Genomic DNA, 20,870 nt, shown 5'->3' with positions numbered 1-20,870 from the left:
GCAGGAGAATCTAAATTTGAGGCCAGCCTGGCCTCCAGAGTGAACAACAGGGCTACGGAGAAACACTGGTTTGGAAAAAGATCAGAGCTCGAGAGACAGCTCAATGCTTAATTAGTACTGTGTTTTTGAGGACGCAGGTTCAGTTCCAAGCACCCACATGAGCAGTTCACATGTACTCAAACTCCTCTCCAGGGCATCAGAAACTCACTCCAGTCATTAGGCAGAGACATGCATAGGCATTCATGCAGACAAACCTAAAACTTTCCAAAGAAAAGGGTTCCAGGCTTTCAGTATGTCACCGATTAGTCATTTTGGCTGTGAATGGGAATGCCTAGGACACTTCCAAGTGCTTTCATATGAAGGTGTCAGATCCCCTGGACTATAGTAAACTGCCATGTGGGTACTGGAAACCTGGGTCCTCAGAGCAGCTAGTGCTCTTAACCAGCCCAGCTCCTTGACTAGAAACACCAGGTCTCATCCTGTTGGGGATTTGCCTTCAGCTAGTTTGTGTTCAGTAGCCTGAAAATGAAGGTGATTGTGTAGCTGAGGTTGAAGACTACCAATGTGGGGGGAGAACTACAAGTCACCTGGGACAGCCAGCCATCATCATGGTGGTACATGCCTGTAATCCCAGCATTTAAGGTGGGATAATGCATGGGATTTGTATTGGGTTCAAAGCCAGTCTGCTGTCAAGTCATGATCACTGCTGATGGTGTTCCAATTTCAGATATCCACTGTGGTTGGGGAAAATAGTAGCTTGGTTACATATTCAGCACTCAAAACTGTTGGGCTAGGCAGGTAGGGGACGAGTCTGAGCTGGTAAAAGCATAAATCCAGTAACCCTAAGGGCTTTTTCTTTCAAGATGGAACCTCATTAGGCTGTTGTAAAATGTACCAGGCTGATTTCTAGCTCAGATCTACTTCCCAAATGCTGGAATCAAAGACATGCACCACAACATTTGGCTGGCTGTTGTGCGTTTTAAACTCAAACCAGGAAGCCATGTCACTTTGAACATACTGTAGTTTAAGCTTTTCAAATATAGGATGTTAACATGCTGTATAGAACAGAAATGCTGTTACTGTACCTTTAACATTTAAGATGGGACCTTTGGGAAGAGTAAAAATGAAATCACCTACCTAAAAGATGACAAAATGCTGTATATGAACATGCTTGCTAATTGGTCTCAGTGTAGTAGTTTGTGTAGGTCTGAGGTCGAACCTAAAAATGTCTTTCAAACAAGCTACTGGACTGGTAAATCATGAAAGCAGACTGGAATCTAGCTGCTTTATGATCAGTCACATGAAGTCAATGTTTAACAGAAAATACATAAATTCTGAGTCAACTTGAACCTGAAAACTGCAAGACTCAAAAATTAGCAGTGAAGGAAGAATACTACACCTGAGAATTATTTACACTGTTGGCATGAAAAGGCTGACAACAGAATAAAGATCATGTGTCACCAGGGCTTTTTCATGTTAGCCTACCTTATACTGTCCCAGGAACTGACAACCACACTGAAGGTTCAAGAATAATGATTCCCCCTCCCCCATATGAACATTTATGGTAAAGTCTTCAGAAAGGTATAAGTTTATTAAAATCTTTTTTAAAAAAATCCATAGCTACTGATTATACCATAGTGACTTATTTACAAGTTTATGATATGATGCATGTTTTATTTAGCATTTCAAATGAAGTTTTCCATCTAGAAATAACAGTGTTTCAAATCTTTTGATAGATTTGAAACATTAAGTGACTGTCCCAGTTAAAAGCAGATAAACTAAAGCCTTTAAAATGCTTTAAATGGTAGTAAGTCTTCTTAATCACAAAATTTCAGACAAGTATTCTTGTGGTTCATTTAGACATTCTCTTTACAAAGGCAGACATAAGAAAGTAAAGTAGCGCTTGAACATGCCTCCATGTAAGTGCATGCTCCCTGGCTGCAAAGAAAACTGTCTGTATGAGTGAGAAGAATACCGCAAGGCTGCAGTGCAAGGCTGCCTTAGGGTTTCCAGAGCTTCAGGAGTCCATCTTCACTGTAGGTGGCAATCAAGTTCTGGTGTGGGTGGTGGGCAATTCCGATCACATCCTTCTCGTGAACCTGGACCGTGGAAAGCAGTCAGGGTGCACAGACCTTACTTAACAAAGCACTCCAAGAGGCCTCCAGAGTTGAGTGGGGATGAAGAAGGGACCCTAAGAGGTCACATACTCCAAATGCCACTGCTTGAAGAGGGCTCTCCAAGTACTGATAATCAGTTTTTATTTTGTTAAATCACTGAGATTTGGGAACTGCTTATTAAAGGAACTGGCATGCATCATTCCTCATAAGCTGGGAGGTGGCACACACTTTCAATCCCAGAAGGAGGCAGAGGCAGGTGGATCGCTGAGTTTGAGGCCAACCTGTTTTACAGAGCAAGTTCCAGGATAGCCAGAGCTACACAGAGAAACCCTGTCATGAAAAAGAAAAAATACTCCTCATACCTCCAATTTAGTTGAAACTTAATAGCGGAAAGCTGAAAGTTTCAAAAGCAATCAATTTGGAAGGATAATAGGCAAGTCATTTACCTTCTAAAGGTATCAGAGAAAGCCTGTCTCCAACTCCTCTGCCTGGAAGATCTGCCTAGTTAGCTAGACAGTAATGTCCCTCTGCTTTCTGTACAGTCATCCTCTTCCCTGAAGCCGAACTGCATTATCTGAATTCTAACATGTGATACAGTTACCTAACTGTGCATTGGCAAGCACGTCCACTGCATACCCCCTAAAGAGGTTCACACTGACAGTGGTCAGCCTGCAGATGGCTTGTCCTTCAGGGCATGCATCCCCAGTTACTACTCACCGTCAGAGTTCTCTCCAGCTTGCCAGTGACTGTGCTGAAGCAGTAGAGCACAAAGTCTTCCCCAACACAGTAGATCCACTCACCACGGGGTGACAGGGCACAGCAAACAAAGTCACCACCCTCTCTTTTACCAGAACTGAAACTTCTGACAATCTGGAAGGCACCACATCCAAAGAAAAGCAGAACAAGATTTACAGCAGGTCAACTGCAGGCAGCATGCTAAACTACCCCTGCAGCTGACCTAGCACTTAATAAGGACTGTCTGTTTTGAGACCTAGTCTCGCATATCCAGGCTGGTCTCAAGCTTGCTTGCTATGCAGTCAAGGTTGACTTTGAATTCCTGATCCTTCTGCCTCCAGCCTCCCAAGAGCTGGGACCTGAGTGTGTTCAGGCTTCCACCTGAAAACATTCAACAAATAAGCTACCTAAAATTAAAGAGCTAACAGAAATTTTGAGTTGTGCTTCCAAGTCACCACCCCATCCTCTAGTTTACTGACTATGTTCTCCTGAGGCAAATTCGGTACCTTACATATAACCATTTTCTAAATCAATATACCTCTAGTTTTCAGTACTACCTGGACTTAAAATTCCAGTCCAAACAGATGCAATGCCCATCCCCCACCCAGGATGGACCAAGTAGGACTTTGCTTTATGGTATATAACATTAAACTCATCTTGGTAGTGTTCAGCTGAAGTCCCAGCACTTGGGGGCTGGGGAAAGGACACCCAATTCAAGGCCAGCCTAGGCCACACAGTGGCCTCCCTAAAAGGAAATGCTGCTATCTAAAGGAGGCTGAAGACAGGCCGGAGCTGGGCACAGTACACCCATAAACCCAGACTGAGGAGCCTGAGAGAGGAGGGTCACTGAGTTTGAGGGTAGACCAGCAAGACTCTGTCTCAGAAACAAGATAGACTAGATGAAAGAGAAAAAGCATCATATACACTCTGCAAAAAGGATACACTTCCACATGGGTATCTACAAATATAGTTCTAAGCTACCACAGCTTAGAAGCAGAACCTCATTTGGTCACAGTATGGGCCAGATCAAGGCCAGTGCAGAAGCACTTTCTGAGAACTCACCTGCCCCTGCATGTTCATGATGACCACTGTGTTGGACCGGTTGCATACAACAAAGTGCTCTGGGTTTTTAGGAAGCAGAATCACACTATTGACAGTAATATCTGTCCCTGCAGTACTGCCTAGGGACTTAAAGGTATTGGAACATTCTGTGGTCTTCATATTCCAGATCTACCATATAAAAACATAAAATATAAACATTCTGAATATGAGAATCTCTGAAGTTTAAGGCTTAAAAGTTAACAATTAGGTTAATAAAAATGAGTAAAAATGGATTCAAACAAAGCTGCTTGATCTTAAGAAAATCAAATAACCAATACTGCCACATGTAAGCACTCTTCAGCATTTAACTAGCATAATAAAATGAAAACTACAAGCTAAACAATATGATCCAGGATCTTTCTTTATACATTCTTCCTTAGCCAACAGAACCACATACCTTGAAATTAGCTACATGTCACTGCTATCTTCATAAATAACCAGAAGCTAACACAGTGGCACATACCTGTAATCCCAGAACTTGGGGAGCTGAAAGTTCAAGGCCAGCCTGGGCTGCTGTTATAGCAAGATCCTGTCTCAAATCAAACAAAATACCAAGCATGATGGTACAGACCTGTAATTTCAGCCATCAGGAAGCTGAGGCAGAAGGATCCTTACTTTGAGAAAGTATATTTTACAAGAGCTCGGGTAAGAAGGGAGGGAAAAATTACCCAGGAACTGAGGACATGGCTCAGTAAAGTACTTGCTAGACAAACATGAAGACTTAAGTTTGATTCCCAGCGCCCACAGAAAAACTGGATGCCAATAATCTCAGTACTGGGAAGGAACCAGGACCGCCAACCAGCTTATCTGAATCTTTGCATTTCAAGTTCAGTGAGAAATCCTGTCTCAGTAAGTTGGAAGCTGAGAGTGGCTGTACATGCCTGAAGTGTCCCTGACCCTGCAAGAACCCCTGAACAACATGAAGAAGCAACTGAGGAACACCACCCAAAGTTGACCTCTGGGCTCTAAGTGCGTAAGGAGACACCACACACCCACATATACAAACAAACTGAATACTCAAATGGCATTAAAACCAAAGGAGAGGTTAGCTTAGCGCCCTATCTTCAAAACTGATTTGGTGAGGCCGAGGTGTAAGACAGACGCATGGGAATTTTCTTGAAGTTCCACAAATGACTCTAATGTACAGCTTACTGAATATGGTCAAAAAGAAGCCACAACATTGGCACATACATGGGAATCTAAGAGTCTGAAGCCATTCAGACCCTAGAACTACTTATCTTGGTGTACTTTTTTATATTAATTACAGTTTATTCACTTTGTATCCCAGATGTAGACCCTTCCCACTTTCGCTCCCAATCCCATTATCTCAGTTTTCACCTTGTTCTAGTCAGACACCCTGAAAAGCCTGTGATATGTGTAGAAGAGAGGGACCAAGGATTGCCTGGTACTGTTCAGATACCCTCACTAAGGAGGTGGGAGAGCCTCTACAACATGCCCCCGATGCTTTTCCTATGTGATTAACGGAGCTCTGCACAACACAGATGTCTTCTAAACATCCGTGAACAGTCACCACCACCAGCACACCTGCCACCAACTCCTGGCCCCTTGTTTGTCTTTAAAGAAAAGGTCGTAAACCGCAGAGACTGGCACTGAACTTGTGGCAAGAGGAGTGCCTTCGATTCCCAACTGCAGGGAGGCTCTTATTCCTAACCTTTCTCTCCCTTACTCCTCTTCAAACAAGGAAAGTTCTAAACTGGAAGAGAAGCACAAGAAAGGAGGACTTGGTCACTGAGACTTCTGAACTGATTTTAAGGAGTGGTTAAGTAGTAGCCTCTAGTTATGGGAAGGGACACTGAACTACTGCATGTATCTATGAATGAAGGAAGTCTCACTAGGTTTAGAAGAACCCTCTTTCTACACACGATAAAGCTTGGCCTGTATGAGTCTGAGGTTACATGAGTGTGTACCATACACAACAGGAAACTTTTGTCTCGGATCACATGCTAGATCATCACCATCCTGACCAACACTACCTTCATAAAAAGCAATAGTGAAGCAGACATCCCAGAATGAGTCGGTGCTGATACTTCACCTTCACAGTGCCATCAGAAGATGCACTGATGATGTAATGCCCATCTTGTGTGAACGTTGCCTCGTTAACAAAGGAGGAATGGCCCCGAAATTCCTTCAGTGTTTTTCCAGATTTCAAACCATGAATTCTATCAAATAAAATTAAAAGAATAATATTCAGTATGTCATTCCGGGGAGCAAAGTGTTGAATGCATTTTAAGTGAACTGCAAAAGTATGACACTATTAAATTAAATATACACAGTATAAAATCATTATGTCAAACAATGAAACAGAATAATGCAAACTGCACAGCAAGAGACTGAGAGAAATACCAGTAACCACAGGCTTCCGTCCAGACCAGTAAGAGATTAGTAATTAGTGGGTCTTAGCTATGTCCCAGGAATCTGGGTCCTCCAAAGCACTAAGAACACATGTGGCTCCACAGACCACATGTTTCCTTTTTCAAGACAGAGTTTCACTGGGAAGCCCAAGCTGGCTTAGACTTGGTCCACCTGTCTCTGCTTTCCAAGCACTGGGAGTGCAAGCTTCCAGCTCCACAGACCATGCACTGAGACGTGGATATCTCTTCTGGATAAAAACTCAAATGCACAGAACAGTGCTATGCTACCCGAACTTGAGGAAATGAGGCCTATATACCCTTGCAATCACATCACCCCATCCTGGAAACAGCATAAAGGCTCATGGAGTAACTTCTCCATCTGGGGTCCTGTTTTATTTATCAAATCTTCACGAGTTCAGGGATCCCGCTTACCTTATTGTCTGGTCAAAAGATGCACTAAGGATCTGACTGCTGTCCTTAGAAAAGCTTAGGCAGGTGACCCCTTTACTATGTGCCCTTTCAAATCTTCTCAAGCACTGTCCACTTTGAATCTTCCACACCTTTATTAAGAAAATAAAAGTGTGAATAAAGTGTTAGCAGATACAGCTCACAACACAGTGCTATTACACCAAGACGGCATGAAAGCTGCATGTTAATGTTTCCATCTGGCATGTCTACTGTAGTAGTATAATGATGTGAAATCCGTTGAAACTTAAAACTCTTTTCTTATAAATTATTAAGATAAAGATTCAAGACTAGGGGCTGGAGAAATGGCTCAGAAGTTAAGAGCACTTACTGCTTTTGTAGTGGACCCAGGTTCAATTCCCAACACTTATATGGTGGCTCAGAACTGCCTGTAAATTCAGTTCCAGGGGATTCTGATGCCTACTTCTGACTGCCCAGGCACTAGGCCCAAACACTGTGCACATACATACATGCAGGCAAAACATTCATACACGTAAAATAAATAAATCTTAAAAACAAAGACAATTAAACCTTTAAAACAAACAAAAAAACAAGCCACAGGAAAGAGTATTTGTCTAACATTCACAAGGCCCTGAGTTCAATCCCCAATACCTCACATGCACACAAAAAGAAAAACAATAAAACAATAGCTATGTCCATTAAGCAGTGACCATTTCCATATTTTACCTAGCCCCAGGTCCACCATAAGCAATTAAAAACAAAGTACAGCTAATGGGCTGTATACCATTCCCTTAATACATTACATATAGTGAGCTATAACAAAAACAGACAAGGACAGATTTGAACTGAAGTGCCAGATCGCCAGATCTGTAATTTATCAGCTGTATGTGACCTTAAACATGTTAACAGACCATCCCACACAGAATTATTAGTAAAATTTAACAAGAAAAAGGACTTAGCATTAAGTTGATGCTTACAAAAAGAGCTATTTTGATAATGAAAGTCATGTGTACCACACCATTAAAAAACTTGAAAATGGCTGGGCAATGGTGGTACACACCCTTAAACTCTGTAACAGAAGGGCAGAAGCAGGCAGATCTCTGAGTTCAAGGCCAGCCAAGGCTACACAGAGGAACCCCATCTCAAGATAAACCAACAAACAAAACAAGAAACCTGAAAATGTCTAAATACAAGCACTCTTGGAACTGATCATACCTTGATCTTCCCATCTTGGGCCCCAGTTGCTAACATTTCAGTATCTCTGCTGAAACACATGCAGAGGACAGCATCATCCATCATCATAAAGTTATCTTGGGCCTGGTACTTAAGATCCTAAAGTAAGCAACGATTCAGTTATTAAAATAACACAAAATCAAACCAATGTCAAACCAGTGGCCCCACCCAGAACTGCTGAAACTGACTAGAAGCAGGACGATGGAGTGGGTCTACTTTAAACCTCCAAAGCAAATAGCAGTGCCATGTACAAGTTCCTCATGAACAACTGATAAAATTAGGGATAAATAAATTCACAAAACTCAAATTACACTACAGGAAGTACCAATGTAAGGTGGACATGGCAATGCCTCTGGTGACTCACCAAACTTCTCTAGGCAAAATGTCTCTCAAGTCTCACATTTTCTGTCTTTAAGGAATCTCAATTTACTTATTTGGGGGATGACATGGGAAAGTAAGCAAACATTTGTCTCAAACTGTCAGCTACCTTTCCTAAAATCATCTACTGGAATATCTATGTATGATGTTTCATTTAACATCTATCACTACTCAAATGAAAGATTTGTTGTTGTTGTTGTTCTCATTTTCTATTTTTCAGGCAGGGAAGTTTTGAGATTAGACGCATGTATTACCACACACAGAAAATGAAACTGGTTTTTGTTTTTTTATTATAAAGTGAGATTGTTTAATGGTTTAAACAAATGGGCCAGAAAGATGAGTTAGGTGGTAAAGACACTTGCCACAAAGGGCCTGGCCACCTGAATTTCATCTCTGGAACTCATATAAAGGTGGGAAGAAGAAAATCAACTCCACATAGTATTTCATATATTTTTAAAATGTTTCCATTATCTGTCTTTCAGAAGTGCTTTTCTTTCTCTTTCTTTTTCTTTGTCTCTGTCTTTCTTTCTTTCTTTTTATTTTCAAGACAGGATTTCCCTGTGTAGCCTTGGTTGTCCTGGATTCACTTTGGAGACCAGGCTGGCCTTGAACTCACAGAGATCTACCTGCCTCCCTTTCCCTCCTCCAGTGCTGGGATTACAGGCATGTGCCACCACACCCAGTTGTATTCAGTACTTTTTTAAACCAAACATACAAAAAAGTGAAAATCGCCCATAAAATCCACTACCCCAGCTGGCAAGATGGGCTCAATGGGTAAAGAGGTTTCTACTACTTCAGTAAAACACCACGGCCAAAGCAGCTTGGAGAAGAGAGGATTTATTTCATCTTTTACAACGGCCTAGACCCTCTCACATCAATTACTAATTAAGAAAATATCCTACAAGCTTGCCTACAAACCTATCTTAGGAAAGCATTTTCTCCATTATGATCTATTCCTCTCTGGCTGGAGAGATGGCGCAGCAGTTAAGAGCATTGGTCACAACAGTCTCTAATTCCAGTTCCATGGGCTCTGACACCATCACTCACATGCAAGCAGGCAGAATGCTAATGCACATAATATAAAAACAAATCATGAAAGAAAAAGATTCACTGAGTACGGTGGCACACACCTGTAATCTCAGCACTCTGGGAGGCAGAGGCAGGAGGGTCTCTGTGAGTTTGAGGCCAGCCTGGTCTACAAAGTGAGTCCAGAACAGTCAAGGCTACACAGAGAAACCCTGTCTCAAAATAATAATAATAAATAAATAATTAAATAAAAGAATGAAAAGAAAAAAAGATTCCTTCCTCTCAAATGGCCCTATCTACTACTGTTAATTTGACAAAAACTAGCTAGCACCAATATCTACTATTACTAAAAGTTTGATCCCTGAGGCCTATATGGAATCAATAGAGAACCAACTCCCACAAATTGCCCTCTGACCTCAGCACAAGCACATTAGAACACAAGCATCCATAAACAAAAAAAATATATTTAATATTTAAAATTAAATAGTAAATAATAGATTAATAAAATTATCAATAAATTAAATACTAAATAAATTAAAAATATTAAATAGAGAAAATAATTATATACGGATTGAAATTTAGTGTAATGAAAATCACACTTAAATGAATGGATGAGTCAATAACAGTAATCTAAAGGTAAAATAAGTTGGATCTACACCAGTTTTACCCACCTATACAAATTCCAGGAGTGAATCAAAAACCAAAGCAAGGCCAAGTGGTGGTGGCACATTCCTTTAATCCCAGCAGTCAAGAGGCAGAGGCAGGCAGATCCCTCTGAGTTCAAGGCCAGCCTGGTCTACAGATCTAGTTACAGAACTGCCATGACTACACAGAGAAACCCTGTCTCAAAAAACCAAAAACCAGAACAAAACACTGGAATTTCAGGCAGGCTGCCAAACCAACCATCCAACATATACATGGACTCTGGAACCCTGAACACTGGTTCTCACACTTGCAGAGCAAGCGCTTTACCTAACAGTCATTTCTTCAGCCCCAGGAATACCTAATCTGAATTCCCTATGACAGAAAACCCCTAGAAACCAATTTTTAAAAAAAACGTCAGAAAATGGACAAAGGGGCTGGGGAGTTGTTGCCTTACAAGCATGAAGATCTAAACTCAATCCCCAAAACTCATGTGGAAAAAAAAATAGCATGGTCTATATTTGTTCTCCCACAGCTAGGAAAGCAGACATGGGTCTGACACCAACGAAGGCCAGCCTACTCGAGGAGTTCCACACCAGAAAGAAACTTTATGTCAAAAAAAAGGGGGCAGCACCTGAGTAACAACACGAAAGGCTGTCCTCTGGCCTCCACACACACGTGCACAGGTACCTGACACTCTCATATAAGCATACACACATGGGGAGTGTGCTACCTAGAAAGTTTTGGGGGCTACTAACATATAAATTTCATTCGCACACACACACACAAAAAAACAATTAGTACCACAATTATGTGAGACTGGCAACAACCTTAAAGAAACTCATTACACGATCATGATTCATTCCATACAACGCAAAGCAATTCAGCAATTATTTCAAAAGCACTACAAGAGGAAAGTGAAGGGTACAATACACTACAAGGCATGTATGCTGTCACCTGAGAACATTACTAAAAAGACATGTAAGAAACTGCTAGCACACAACAGAGAAGCCCTGTCTTGAGAAATAAAATAAAAAAACTCAGATTTTAACCTAAACCGAGATTTTAAACTTGCAACACCGGTGGTGGTGACACAAACCTTTAATTCCAAAACTCAGGAAGCAGTGGCAGGCATTTCTTTGTGAGTTTGAGGCCAGCCTGGTTTACACAGTGAGTCCAGGACAGCCAAGGCTACACAGAGAAATCCCATCTCGAAAAACAAAACAAACAAACAAACAAAAAAAATCAGAATTTAACTTAAAACGATATTTTAAATTATAAAATGCATGTTCATTTCAGAAAGGTCCTTCCTCAAGTCTAACTCAGAAATAAGACAGCTAATTAATGGAAAATTAGCAATTCTTTCTAAAGGAAAAAAGTTAATGCATTTAAAATACTTTACCTTCCTGATTTTTCCAGTAGTGAAGTTCCACACTTCAATAAATCCATCAACAGAGCCAGTGACCAGATACTGACCATCTGGAGAGAACCGAGCACACTCCACATGGGATTTCTGACCAAACTGTTCCAAGTGAGACAATGAAGACGAAAGTTTTATGTAATGGTCTTAAAATAATACCCATTTAACCTTTTGAGCAATCCTGCCCTTGCATATAATCACAGATGGCCTGTACTATGGAGTACAAGAGGGCATTTCTAAACCTGAATCCTGGCAGATGCTGTCTCTGAATGCTTACATCTAAATGTTGTTTTAATAAAATTATTTCCAAAGAAAATGAGAAAGACCACTTTGTTTTGTTCTTTCAAAGATGTTTCCACTATGTGGCCTAAGCTGGACAAGAACTGGATATACAGCCCACACCGTCCTCAAACTGGAGATCTTTCTACTTCAGTACCCCCAAGTGCTGGGACTACAAGCAGACATCACCACACTTAGCTGGAAAAAAAAAAATTCCTTGTTTTACCATGAGATGTAGAACAAATAATTCAGTTAGCTGAAACAATAACTTTCTGCCAGAATCAGCTATCAGAATGGCATTCCACTCACAAATTAACATGGCTTAACAGGTTTCTGTTGTGTATCTGCACAGGTCAGCAGTTAAGAGCACTGGCTGCTCTTGTGTAGGACCTGGATTCAGATCCCAGAACCCACAAGGCAAACAACTCACAACCATCTGTAACTACAATTCCAAAGGATCCAGTGCCCCTTTCTGGCCTCTGTGGGCACCAGGCACACCTGTAGTGCACAGATAAACATGCACACAAAACACCAATACATAGAAAACATAGAAAATAAAAGTGAATAAATCTTTAGGGAAACAACAACAACAACAAATAATAATAATCTGACAAGCTACCCACTTGGTATGTGCCTCAGGACAGTGGACAGATGGCAAGAGAAGACTACTGGATCACCATTAGTGATTTCACTCCTTCTTTAGTGCTGCGGTGCACACCCAGGGTCCACACATACAAGGCAAGTGCTCTACTATTGAAAAATATCCCCAGCCCTCTTTTTTATTTGGAGAAGACAGGGTCTCATAAGTTGCTCACACTGGCCTTGAACGGAGTCTAGAACTAAGGCAGGCCACGATGTCTTCCTGCCTTAGGCTGCAGAAATTACTGGAGTGCACCATCATGTCTAGCTATATTTTCAATGCAAAAAATTACTACATGTTCATGTCAGAAAACTTCTAGCCCAGTGGCACCAATAAAATAAATTCTGGTTGAATGAAGTCTTCAACCAAGGTAAATAAAGTTACTACTCAAAAATATTATCCCATGCAAGTTAGAACACAGCGCAGAAAAGACAAATGTGAAAAACTAAACCAAAGTCAAAAAGTCAAATAATATGCAACATCTGTGTGCATTTATGTGTAGTACAGTGTATGCATATGTACACGTTTATGCTGGTACACTCACTCACGCATGGACACTGGAGGTTAGAGGTCACTATCAGTTATCTTCTACCTCTGTCTACTTTATTCTTCAAGGCACAGGCTCTCGCTGAATCTGAAGCTCCCCTTATTCTGCTAGAATGGCTGGCTACCAAGCCCCCAACATCTGCCTGTCTCTGCCCCCAGCACTGTGCTTACATATGCACGCTCACACTCAGTTTTATGTGGGTAATGGAAACCCAAACTCAGGTTCTCATCTTTGCACAGCAAGCATTTATCCACTGACCCATCTCCCTAGCCCCATAAACATGTAGCATTTTTACATCTATGAACTCAATTAAAGCACAAAATTATGGAGAAACTGTAATATAAAAGAGATGCTAACATTAGCAAACATACCTGACTGGAAACTGAACTACTTGACTGTGCCTTTTCCTAAAAGTATACAAACAGGCAGGTGGTGATGAAGTATGCCTTTAATCTCAGCACTTGGGAGACAGACAGAGACACTGGCTGATCTCTGAGTTGGAGACCAGCCTGGTCTACAGAGTGAGTTCCAGGACAGCCAGGGCTACATACAGAAACCCTTCTTGGAAAGAAACAACAAAAACAAAAGTCTCCAAATACAATCAAGATCTGGGGATGTAGCTACTGGTGTGCTGAGGTCTAACCCTCAGCATGCACTCACACAGTAACTAAGTGAGCCCGAAGGTAAATTATCCCTTAACATCACAAGTCAACCTTACAACCCATGCCTAGTCCTCTGCCTGACACACAGCCGACTAAGCACAAATGTTTAACAGGACATGCATGTAGAAGCCAATATAGTCCCAGGTTTAACCAGAGTGGACTATTTCTCCAAATAAAGGATTATGGGCTGGACTTCACATATGTATATAATTGTGTAGACAAGTGACGTGCAGCACTGCCAGGCCACAGCAGTACCCAATGGACACCAAGAGCCCCGAGTACTGTCAGAGCTCTCCTCCCTGGTACCTAGCTCCTGCAGCAGGCTCTGTCCATTATGAGCACTCAATGACTGACTACCAACTGTTTAAGATATCAGTGTCTAAGATATCAGATCCTACCTTAATATGCCTGCTCAGTTGTGTTGGAAACTTTTCTTCTTCCACATCTTTGACAGCTGCTTTGCCTCGAAACAGATCTATGGTCATACCGGGAGGAAGTAATCCCTGGTGCTGCTGCCACTTCAAAGCCTGTGAAAAGAGAAATAATCAATCTGCTCAGAAGCTTTGAAGAGCCAGTAATTACTGCTTACTCAGGCAAATCCAAGCCTGAAAGAATGAGGTTCAGAGAGAACTAAGCTTTCCGGTCACCACCATCTCTGACCATGCAAACACAGTCTAGGGTACAGTGTGTGCAAGAGCATGGGCTACTCACGGCAGGCACTGACAGGACAGGCAAACATTATCACATACCATTATTATTATTATCATTTCCCTTTATTATAAACAAAAAATGTGGAAAGCAGGAATTTCCCAGAGTCCCAATACTCAAAGCCAACCACTAACAACATTTTACGTAATTCCTTCTAGTCATTTTCCTCTCATATGATGAATTAAATTGCTCTATCAGCAACTACACTATTCACTATAATCTGCCTTCACCTAATATCATCATACTATAACATACCTTAATATACCCATTCATATGTATTAAGAATGGCAAAACTATCATTTTAATGGCCGTAAAATATACTGTTTACTGGATGTTTCCGTTTAGCTAATCACTATATTAGTGAACACTTGAACTGCTTCCAACTTGTCAACTTATCTAATGAATGCTACCTTGAACATCTCCAGACAGGGGTGCTTTGTAATCCCAGCTTGTGCCTACTAGGCAAGAGGAAACCCCATGTGAGGAAGTGGCTCCATCAGACTGGCCTGTGGGCACAGCTGAGGGCACTTTCTGGATTAATAACTGATGTAGGCCCAGCCCACTGTGGGCAGTACCACCCCTGGGAAGATGGCCGAGGTTGTATAAGAAAGCAAGATGAGTAAGACATGAAAGGCAAGACAGCAAGCAGCACAACTAACTGGCTTCTGCCTCAGTTCCTGACTTCATGTTCCTGCTTTGAGATCTTACCCTGGCTTTCCTAGATGACAGTAGAGCGTATAAGGAAAAAAATACTTTCCTCCCTAAGTTGTCTCCATCTCCCAAGTATTAGTATTTACACACATGCAAATCCTCACAGTAATACCATATTTTTGTGTCAGAAAATAAATCACTGTAGGATTTCACTGGGAGCAAATCTACAATCTCACGCACAAGGAGTAAGCACTCTGTCCTACTGACCGAGCTATAGCCCCAGCCTGACAAGACCACAGAGCTGGTAAGAGTATGGATTCGTGATGGAGAGATGGCTCACAGGTTAAGAGCACTGACTGTTCATCCAAAGGTCCTGAGATCAATTCCCACCAACCACATGGTGGCTCTTAACCATCTATAATGAGATCTGGTGCCCTCTTCTGGCATGAAGGCAGAAACCTGTATAAAAATAAACAAACCTTAAAAAAAAAAGTATGGAATAATGGGGCATGAACATGGAAGTTCCCTAGCAGTTCCAACATAATTCTAAAAGATGCTAGAGCTTATATCCTGGATGCTTAGTCTACATTGCTACTCCAAGAAAAGAGGAAGAGTGCACAGCACAGCTGCTAAGCAATCAGCTATATAGGTATGTTCTATCCGAGGCAGCATTTAATTACCTGTCCCAGCAATGCCATGAGACGAGAAGGCGGCACCACACTGACTTCCCCAGCTAACGCCTGGGCAATTGCTGCTCTCCTTTTCTCTTTGCTACTTCCATCTGGATAAGCCTGGGAGGAAAAGAGGCGGTATCATTTCCAAGGAGAAGCATGGCATGAATGTATGTACTTAAAGCACTTAAGAGCAGGTACTACTCTACCAGAGACAAGGTCGATTCCCAGTACCCACATGGGTCAGCTCACAACTTCTTGTAACTCCAGCTTCAGGAGGAATTCAATGCCTCAGGCTTCCTAAGGCATGTGCACACACATACATACATGCATGGATGGATACACACACACACACTTAAGTAAAATAATTAAAAAAAAATTTTTTTTTCAAAAGCAACAGAAACAAGAAATTCAAATAGTAAAATATGAAAACAAAATATCTAGTTAAACAGGTGATGAATTAAACCCAATTAGTGTTTTAAAATAAATTTCCAATTCTGCATTTCAGAAGTATGGGAGAGAACTGGTATACATATCATGAGTCAATCTATATTGATAATCCTGAAGAGCCCACCTAAGCCACAAAGACAGAGGTGTGATTCTAGTTTCTGAAATATTTGCAGGGCCAAAGACTCATAATCTTCAGAAATCTTTTTAATTGTCTATTAACCAGATCCTATTACACTCTCCTTTCTTTTCTTTATTTTTAAAGATTTATTTATTTTATGTATATGAACACACTCTGTTTTTCATGCACACCAGAAGAAGGCATCAGATTCCATTACAGATGGTTGTGAGCCACCATGTGGTTGCTGGGACTTGAACTCAGGACCTCTGGAAGAACAGCTAGTGCTCTTAACTGCTGAGCCATCTCTCCAGCCCTGCTTTCTTTTATTTTGATAGCCCTCCAGTGGAACATCACGTGTGAAAGAAACTGTGTGTCTCTAAAATGGTGCTTTTCTTGGTGGATGAGACAGCTCTTTAGGAAAAGGTGTTTGCCACCAAGCACAATGATGACTTTGAATCCCATGGTAGAAGAACCAACTCCTGTAAACTGTCCTCTGACTTCCACACATGTATGTCCTTCCAAACAGATAAACGCAAACAAAAATTAAAAAATTTTTTTTGCAGGATCAGATTATTTACTTTCACAATTAACAAAGATTCTTTTAACTACTACAGTCATACCTCACGAGGATCAAAGTAAGACCTGGCTAAGAGGTTTTCCAGATGAATATAGCGCTCTGGTTGTGTTTGCTTTAACATAATCATGGGGTCTGTCTGTCTTAGAAGTGACCTGGCAGCACCTAATTCACGAAGCTCTATCAATTCCAGAACAACCTGGACAACGGAAAGAAAACAAAATTTCAGCATACAAATTTTCAGCAATCTTCTTTCTCTTCACTTTTTTGTTTTTATTTTTTATGTACAAAGACAAGCATTATCACTTTTACTAAATAATCCACTTAAGATCACTTAGACCAACCTAATGAAGCCCATGTCCTTTGAGCACTGATGGTTAGAGCAAATGCAGTAGGAGCAAGAATCCTGGCCAACTTCCATGGACGACTCCAGTAGAGCTGCTGGTGACACAGCTTGCCTAACACTTAAGTTTGTGCCAAAATGAGACCTGACACCTTCAAACACGGATGGGGGGCAAAAACAAAACAAAAAACAAAACAAAACAAAACACTGGGTACAGTGGTGCACGCCTGTAATCCCAGCATTTGGGGAGGCAGAGGCAGGAATATCTGTGAGTTAGAAGACAGCCTGGTCTACAAAGTGAGTCCAGGACAGCCAAGGGTACACAGAGAAACCCTGTCTTGAAACAAAAAAGAAACAGAATTGGTTACCAGAAAAGCCACGTCATTAGGTTAAGGTTTTGAGCCAGTCCCACCTCTGAGGATAAGGGCCAATGGGGAGATGGTGGATGAAGACCAAGGCTGGAAACTGTATAATCAGGATTATATAACAAAACCTCAACAGAACCCTCTGGCTGGGGATCTGCCAGGTGGGAGGTACAACCCAATTCCATACAGACAGAACCAAAATTCTAAATTCAGGTCTCTCCGAGACTCTGCTCTTTCTGTCTTTTCCTCTGACTACTTCCAATCTGTGTCCTTGAGAATAAAACACTAATCACCTAAGTATAGAGCTTTTATGAGTTCTATGGATCATTCTAGTAAATTATCAAATCTGAGCATGTCACGTGAGGCCCAAAAGTTAGTTGGGCAAAAGCGTAAGTGTCCTAAAGCTGGGCAGGGGTAAAGCATGCCTCCAATCCCAACACTCAGGAGGCAGAGGCAGGTGAACTCTCGAGTTCCAAGCCAGCCTGGTCTACAGAGCAAGTTCCAGGACAGCCAGGGCGACAAAAAGAAACCTGTCTCAAAAACAAACAAACAAACATCAAACAAACAAATACACACACACACAAAACAGCTTAAGTGGCCTAAATATGCTCCACCCCAATGCAACCCACCACCCAAAGACAGTGCAGGAAATATCTGACGTGAGGGAAATCTATGTCAGACTTAGTGGTGTGTGCTAATTCCAGGCGGTTAGTGCCTGAATTGAATCACATAATTTTTGATACTAGAATATTTTTCTCTCTTTAATTTCCTTTGAGACAGGGTCTTACAATAGATCCCTGGCTTGCCTAGAACTCACTATATAAACCACCTGGCCTCAAACCTCCAAGCTCAGCTTTAGAATATTTCATTTAATGACCACCTAAAAGTAATTTCAGTTTTCCTGGGTTTGATCCTCAAAACCACACCAAGAAATAATTTCAGTTCAGGAAAATCTTGAATCTTCCAAAAAGGAAGAAAAAGAAATCTTGAGTCTTGACAACATATATTTCCCAGTCAGTTTATAAGCCTTAAGTGCTTGAAGGAAGGCTCACTGATACATCCTAATCAAGTGACCAACAAAAAACCCCAGGAACATCTCAATCTTACCTGTTCATAGAGATCAATAAGGGTTTTGTCTGGCAATTTCAGAGACTGTATAGCCTGTAAAACAGTGTCCCAATGGCCACTATTAATGTCAGCCACGAAACTTTCAATGCTATCCACAGTATTTAGAGAGACAGTAGTTTCTTCCTGTAATGTGGCCAACGCCCGATGTAAACTGTTCTCCTTCAAGTATTGCATGATAAGACGAATCACACTGAAAGAAAGTCATTCAGTTCAGAGATCTTCAGTCAGGAACCCAAAGGAAAACATTTGAGGTTAATTCTCCTGATTAGTCCTTTTACTACCCACTTTCCATTTTAGTATGAGAGTAAAACTTTCCAAAAATTACAGGAGGCTCCAAAGGACTTCCATCTAAAGATAGGAGAACTGGAGTTCAGAGAGGTGAAATCATTTGTCCAATGTCCTCCCCTTCCCCCTTTCTTCCCAACTCAGAAAGGAAGTTGGTAGCCATTATTCTGATCACAGGACTTACTGGACATTTGTGTAAGATAATTTAAACCTACAATAGTCACTATTTTTTTTTCTTTTAAATCATCTGGCCCAGTAGTGTTGGTTTATGCCCTTAATCTCAGCACTCAGGAGGCAGAGGCAAGTGGATCTCTGAGTTTGACGACAGCCTGGTCTACAAAGAGAATTTCAGGACAGCTACGGCTACACGGAGAAACCCTGCCTTGAAAAGAAAAAACCGCTGGATCAGCGGTTAAGAGCACTGACTGCCACTTCAGAAGTCCTGAGTTCAATTTCCAGCAACCATATGGTGGCTCACAACCATCTGTAATGGAATCTGATTCCCTTTTCTGGTGTGCATGAAAACAGCACTTATATACACAAAATAAATAAATATTAAAAATATTAATTAATTAAGTCACCTAAATTTCTGTGGGAAATTTTGGTCCATTTAAAAAATGACAACAAGCAGGGTGGTGGTGGCGCATGCCTTTAGTCCCAGCACCTGGAGGCAGACTAGGGCTATACAGAGAAACCCTGTCTCGAAACAAAACGAACAAGCAAACAAAAGCAGAAAAATGATTTACATCTAACTGCGAATTAAAAACATAAATCTCGCTTTGAAGAGCCACATACTGGAATTCAGACCTTCCTACCCGTCTCTTTTTACTGCTGTGACTTCACGCCCGACTTTCAGTCTTAATACATAGCAGGTTTCAGTCTCAGCCGATTAATAAACCTCCCTTTTCTGCAGCTCTTCAGAAGAGACCTACCTCCCTAACACTCAGAACACAAATGTTTGCTAACTTAATTTTTACTTGTCAGCAAGAAAAGGCGGTGGATGGGTCCTGGCGAAGTCCAGGAAATCTCTTCAGTCAGAAACTCCCCGCCTACCTGTCTCCTCGCCGCCCCGTCTGCGCTAAAGCTCATTCTTCTGACCCAATACTCAAATTGTCTCTCCACATAGAGGTTCTCAATCTACAAGTTGCAAACCGAAACACAAAGGCGCCACCCTGGGTCTGTCTAATCAAAGAGCAGAAACAACTGAGCCTTTACGGTAACTAGAGCTCTGATGAGGAGGAAAAGCTGCCGCACAGGCGGGCCGGGGGGCTGGCGACAAAAATGAGTGGGGAGCAGCTGGGTAGAGGAAAACACAGCCGTCAGGTCGGCTCAGTGTGCCTGTGCACACACCCACGCCGGGTCTGGCGGTGCCGGCCTTCCCGCCCCCGAGGCCGCAGCTTCCGGCGCGCAGCCAGCCTCCGCGGACACCCTCCCGCGTATCCTCCGCCACCCCACGCCGCGAAGACGCCAGAGCAGGACTCACTCTGAAGACTCGATTTCGATCGACATAGCGGTACCGATCGCGGTCCAGACCCTACTCAACACAGAGCCGATCGCACGGTACTTTGCGACACCTCCGGCGGCCTCCTGGCGTCACTTCCGCTCGTCAGGGTCAAAGGGCAAAGAGGCGGTGCGGAGGGGTGGAGCCTCGCGTGCTTGTCAACAATCGGTCTGGAGCGGGACGGGGGTTGCAAGAGAAGTTAAAGGTGCTTGGAGCTGAAGGTGCCCACCGGAAGTGGAGGCGATTATTCTTCCGGCCTGAGCTGTGGCAGCCTTGCCTGTCCCGGAACTCAGGTCCGCCTTTCTCTGCCTCCCTAGCGATGGAATTAAAGGTGTGTGCCGTCACGCCCCTCTGTAGCCAGTATTCAGTTGATAGAGCTGCGGTTACGGGAAAAGAAACGCAACCAATGCAAAGGTATAACAGATCTGCGAATCCTTTCAGTATAGACTTTAAATCATACCTAGCATTGCATAACAGATCATACGTTAAGCAGTTACA

The 20,870-nt window shown here is 42.1% G+C and overlaps 1 protein-coding gene across 1 annotated transcript; it reads right to left on the bottom strand.

Annotated features, from left to right (window-relative positions):
• Positions 1-1,572: 1,572 nt before the first annotated feature.
• Smu1 (SMU1 DNA replication regulator and spliceosomal factor) lies at positions 1,573-20,503 on the bottom strand. The gene is made up of 12 exons (XM_060391037.1): positions 20,355-20,503; positions 18,566-18,776; positions 16,797-16,949; positions 15,618-15,728; positions 13,977-14,105; positions 11,433-11,552; positions 7,967-8,083; positions 6,758-6,885; positions 6,007-6,133; positions 3,915-4,082; positions 2,835-2,987; positions 1,573-2,099 (listed from the first exon to the last, which is right to left on the bottom strand). Exons 1-12 carry the CDS (start codon positions 20,378-20,380, stop codon positions 2,001-2,003), a joined length of 1,542 nt encoding a protein of 513 aa, XP_060247020.1. The 5' UTR covers positions 20,381-20,503; the 3' UTR covers positions 1,573-2,000.
• Positions 20,504-20,870: the final 367 nt, after the last annotated feature.

Source organism: Meriones unguiculatus, chromosome 9 (assembly GCF_030254825.1).
Source record: "Meriones unguiculatus strain TT.TT164.6M chromosome 9, Bangor_MerUng_6.1, whole genome shotgun sequence".
In the NCBI taxonomy this organism is placed as follows: Eukaryota; Metazoa; Chordata; class Mammalia; order Rodentia; family Muridae; genus Meriones; species Meriones unguiculatus.
Note: the sequence above shows the minus strand (reverse complement) of the source record. Positions and strands in the feature narration are given on the sequence as shown.

What these genes read in the sequence shown, in the direction of transcription:
- Smu1 (XM_060391037.1), bottom strand. Translation starts at nt 20,380, where the DNA reads ATGTCGATCGAAATCGAGTCTTCAGA. An exon ending in ATCGAAATCGAGTCTTCAGA is followed by an intron (nt 18,777 to 20,354) that starts GTGAGTCCTGCT and finishes ACTTTCTTTCAG; the next exon opens with TGTGATTCGTCTTATCATGC. An exon ending in CCCAAGATGGGAAGATCAAG is followed by an intron (nt 6,886 to 7,966) that starts GTATGATCAGTT and finishes TTCTTAATAAAG; the next exon opens with GTGTGGAAGATTCAAAGTGG.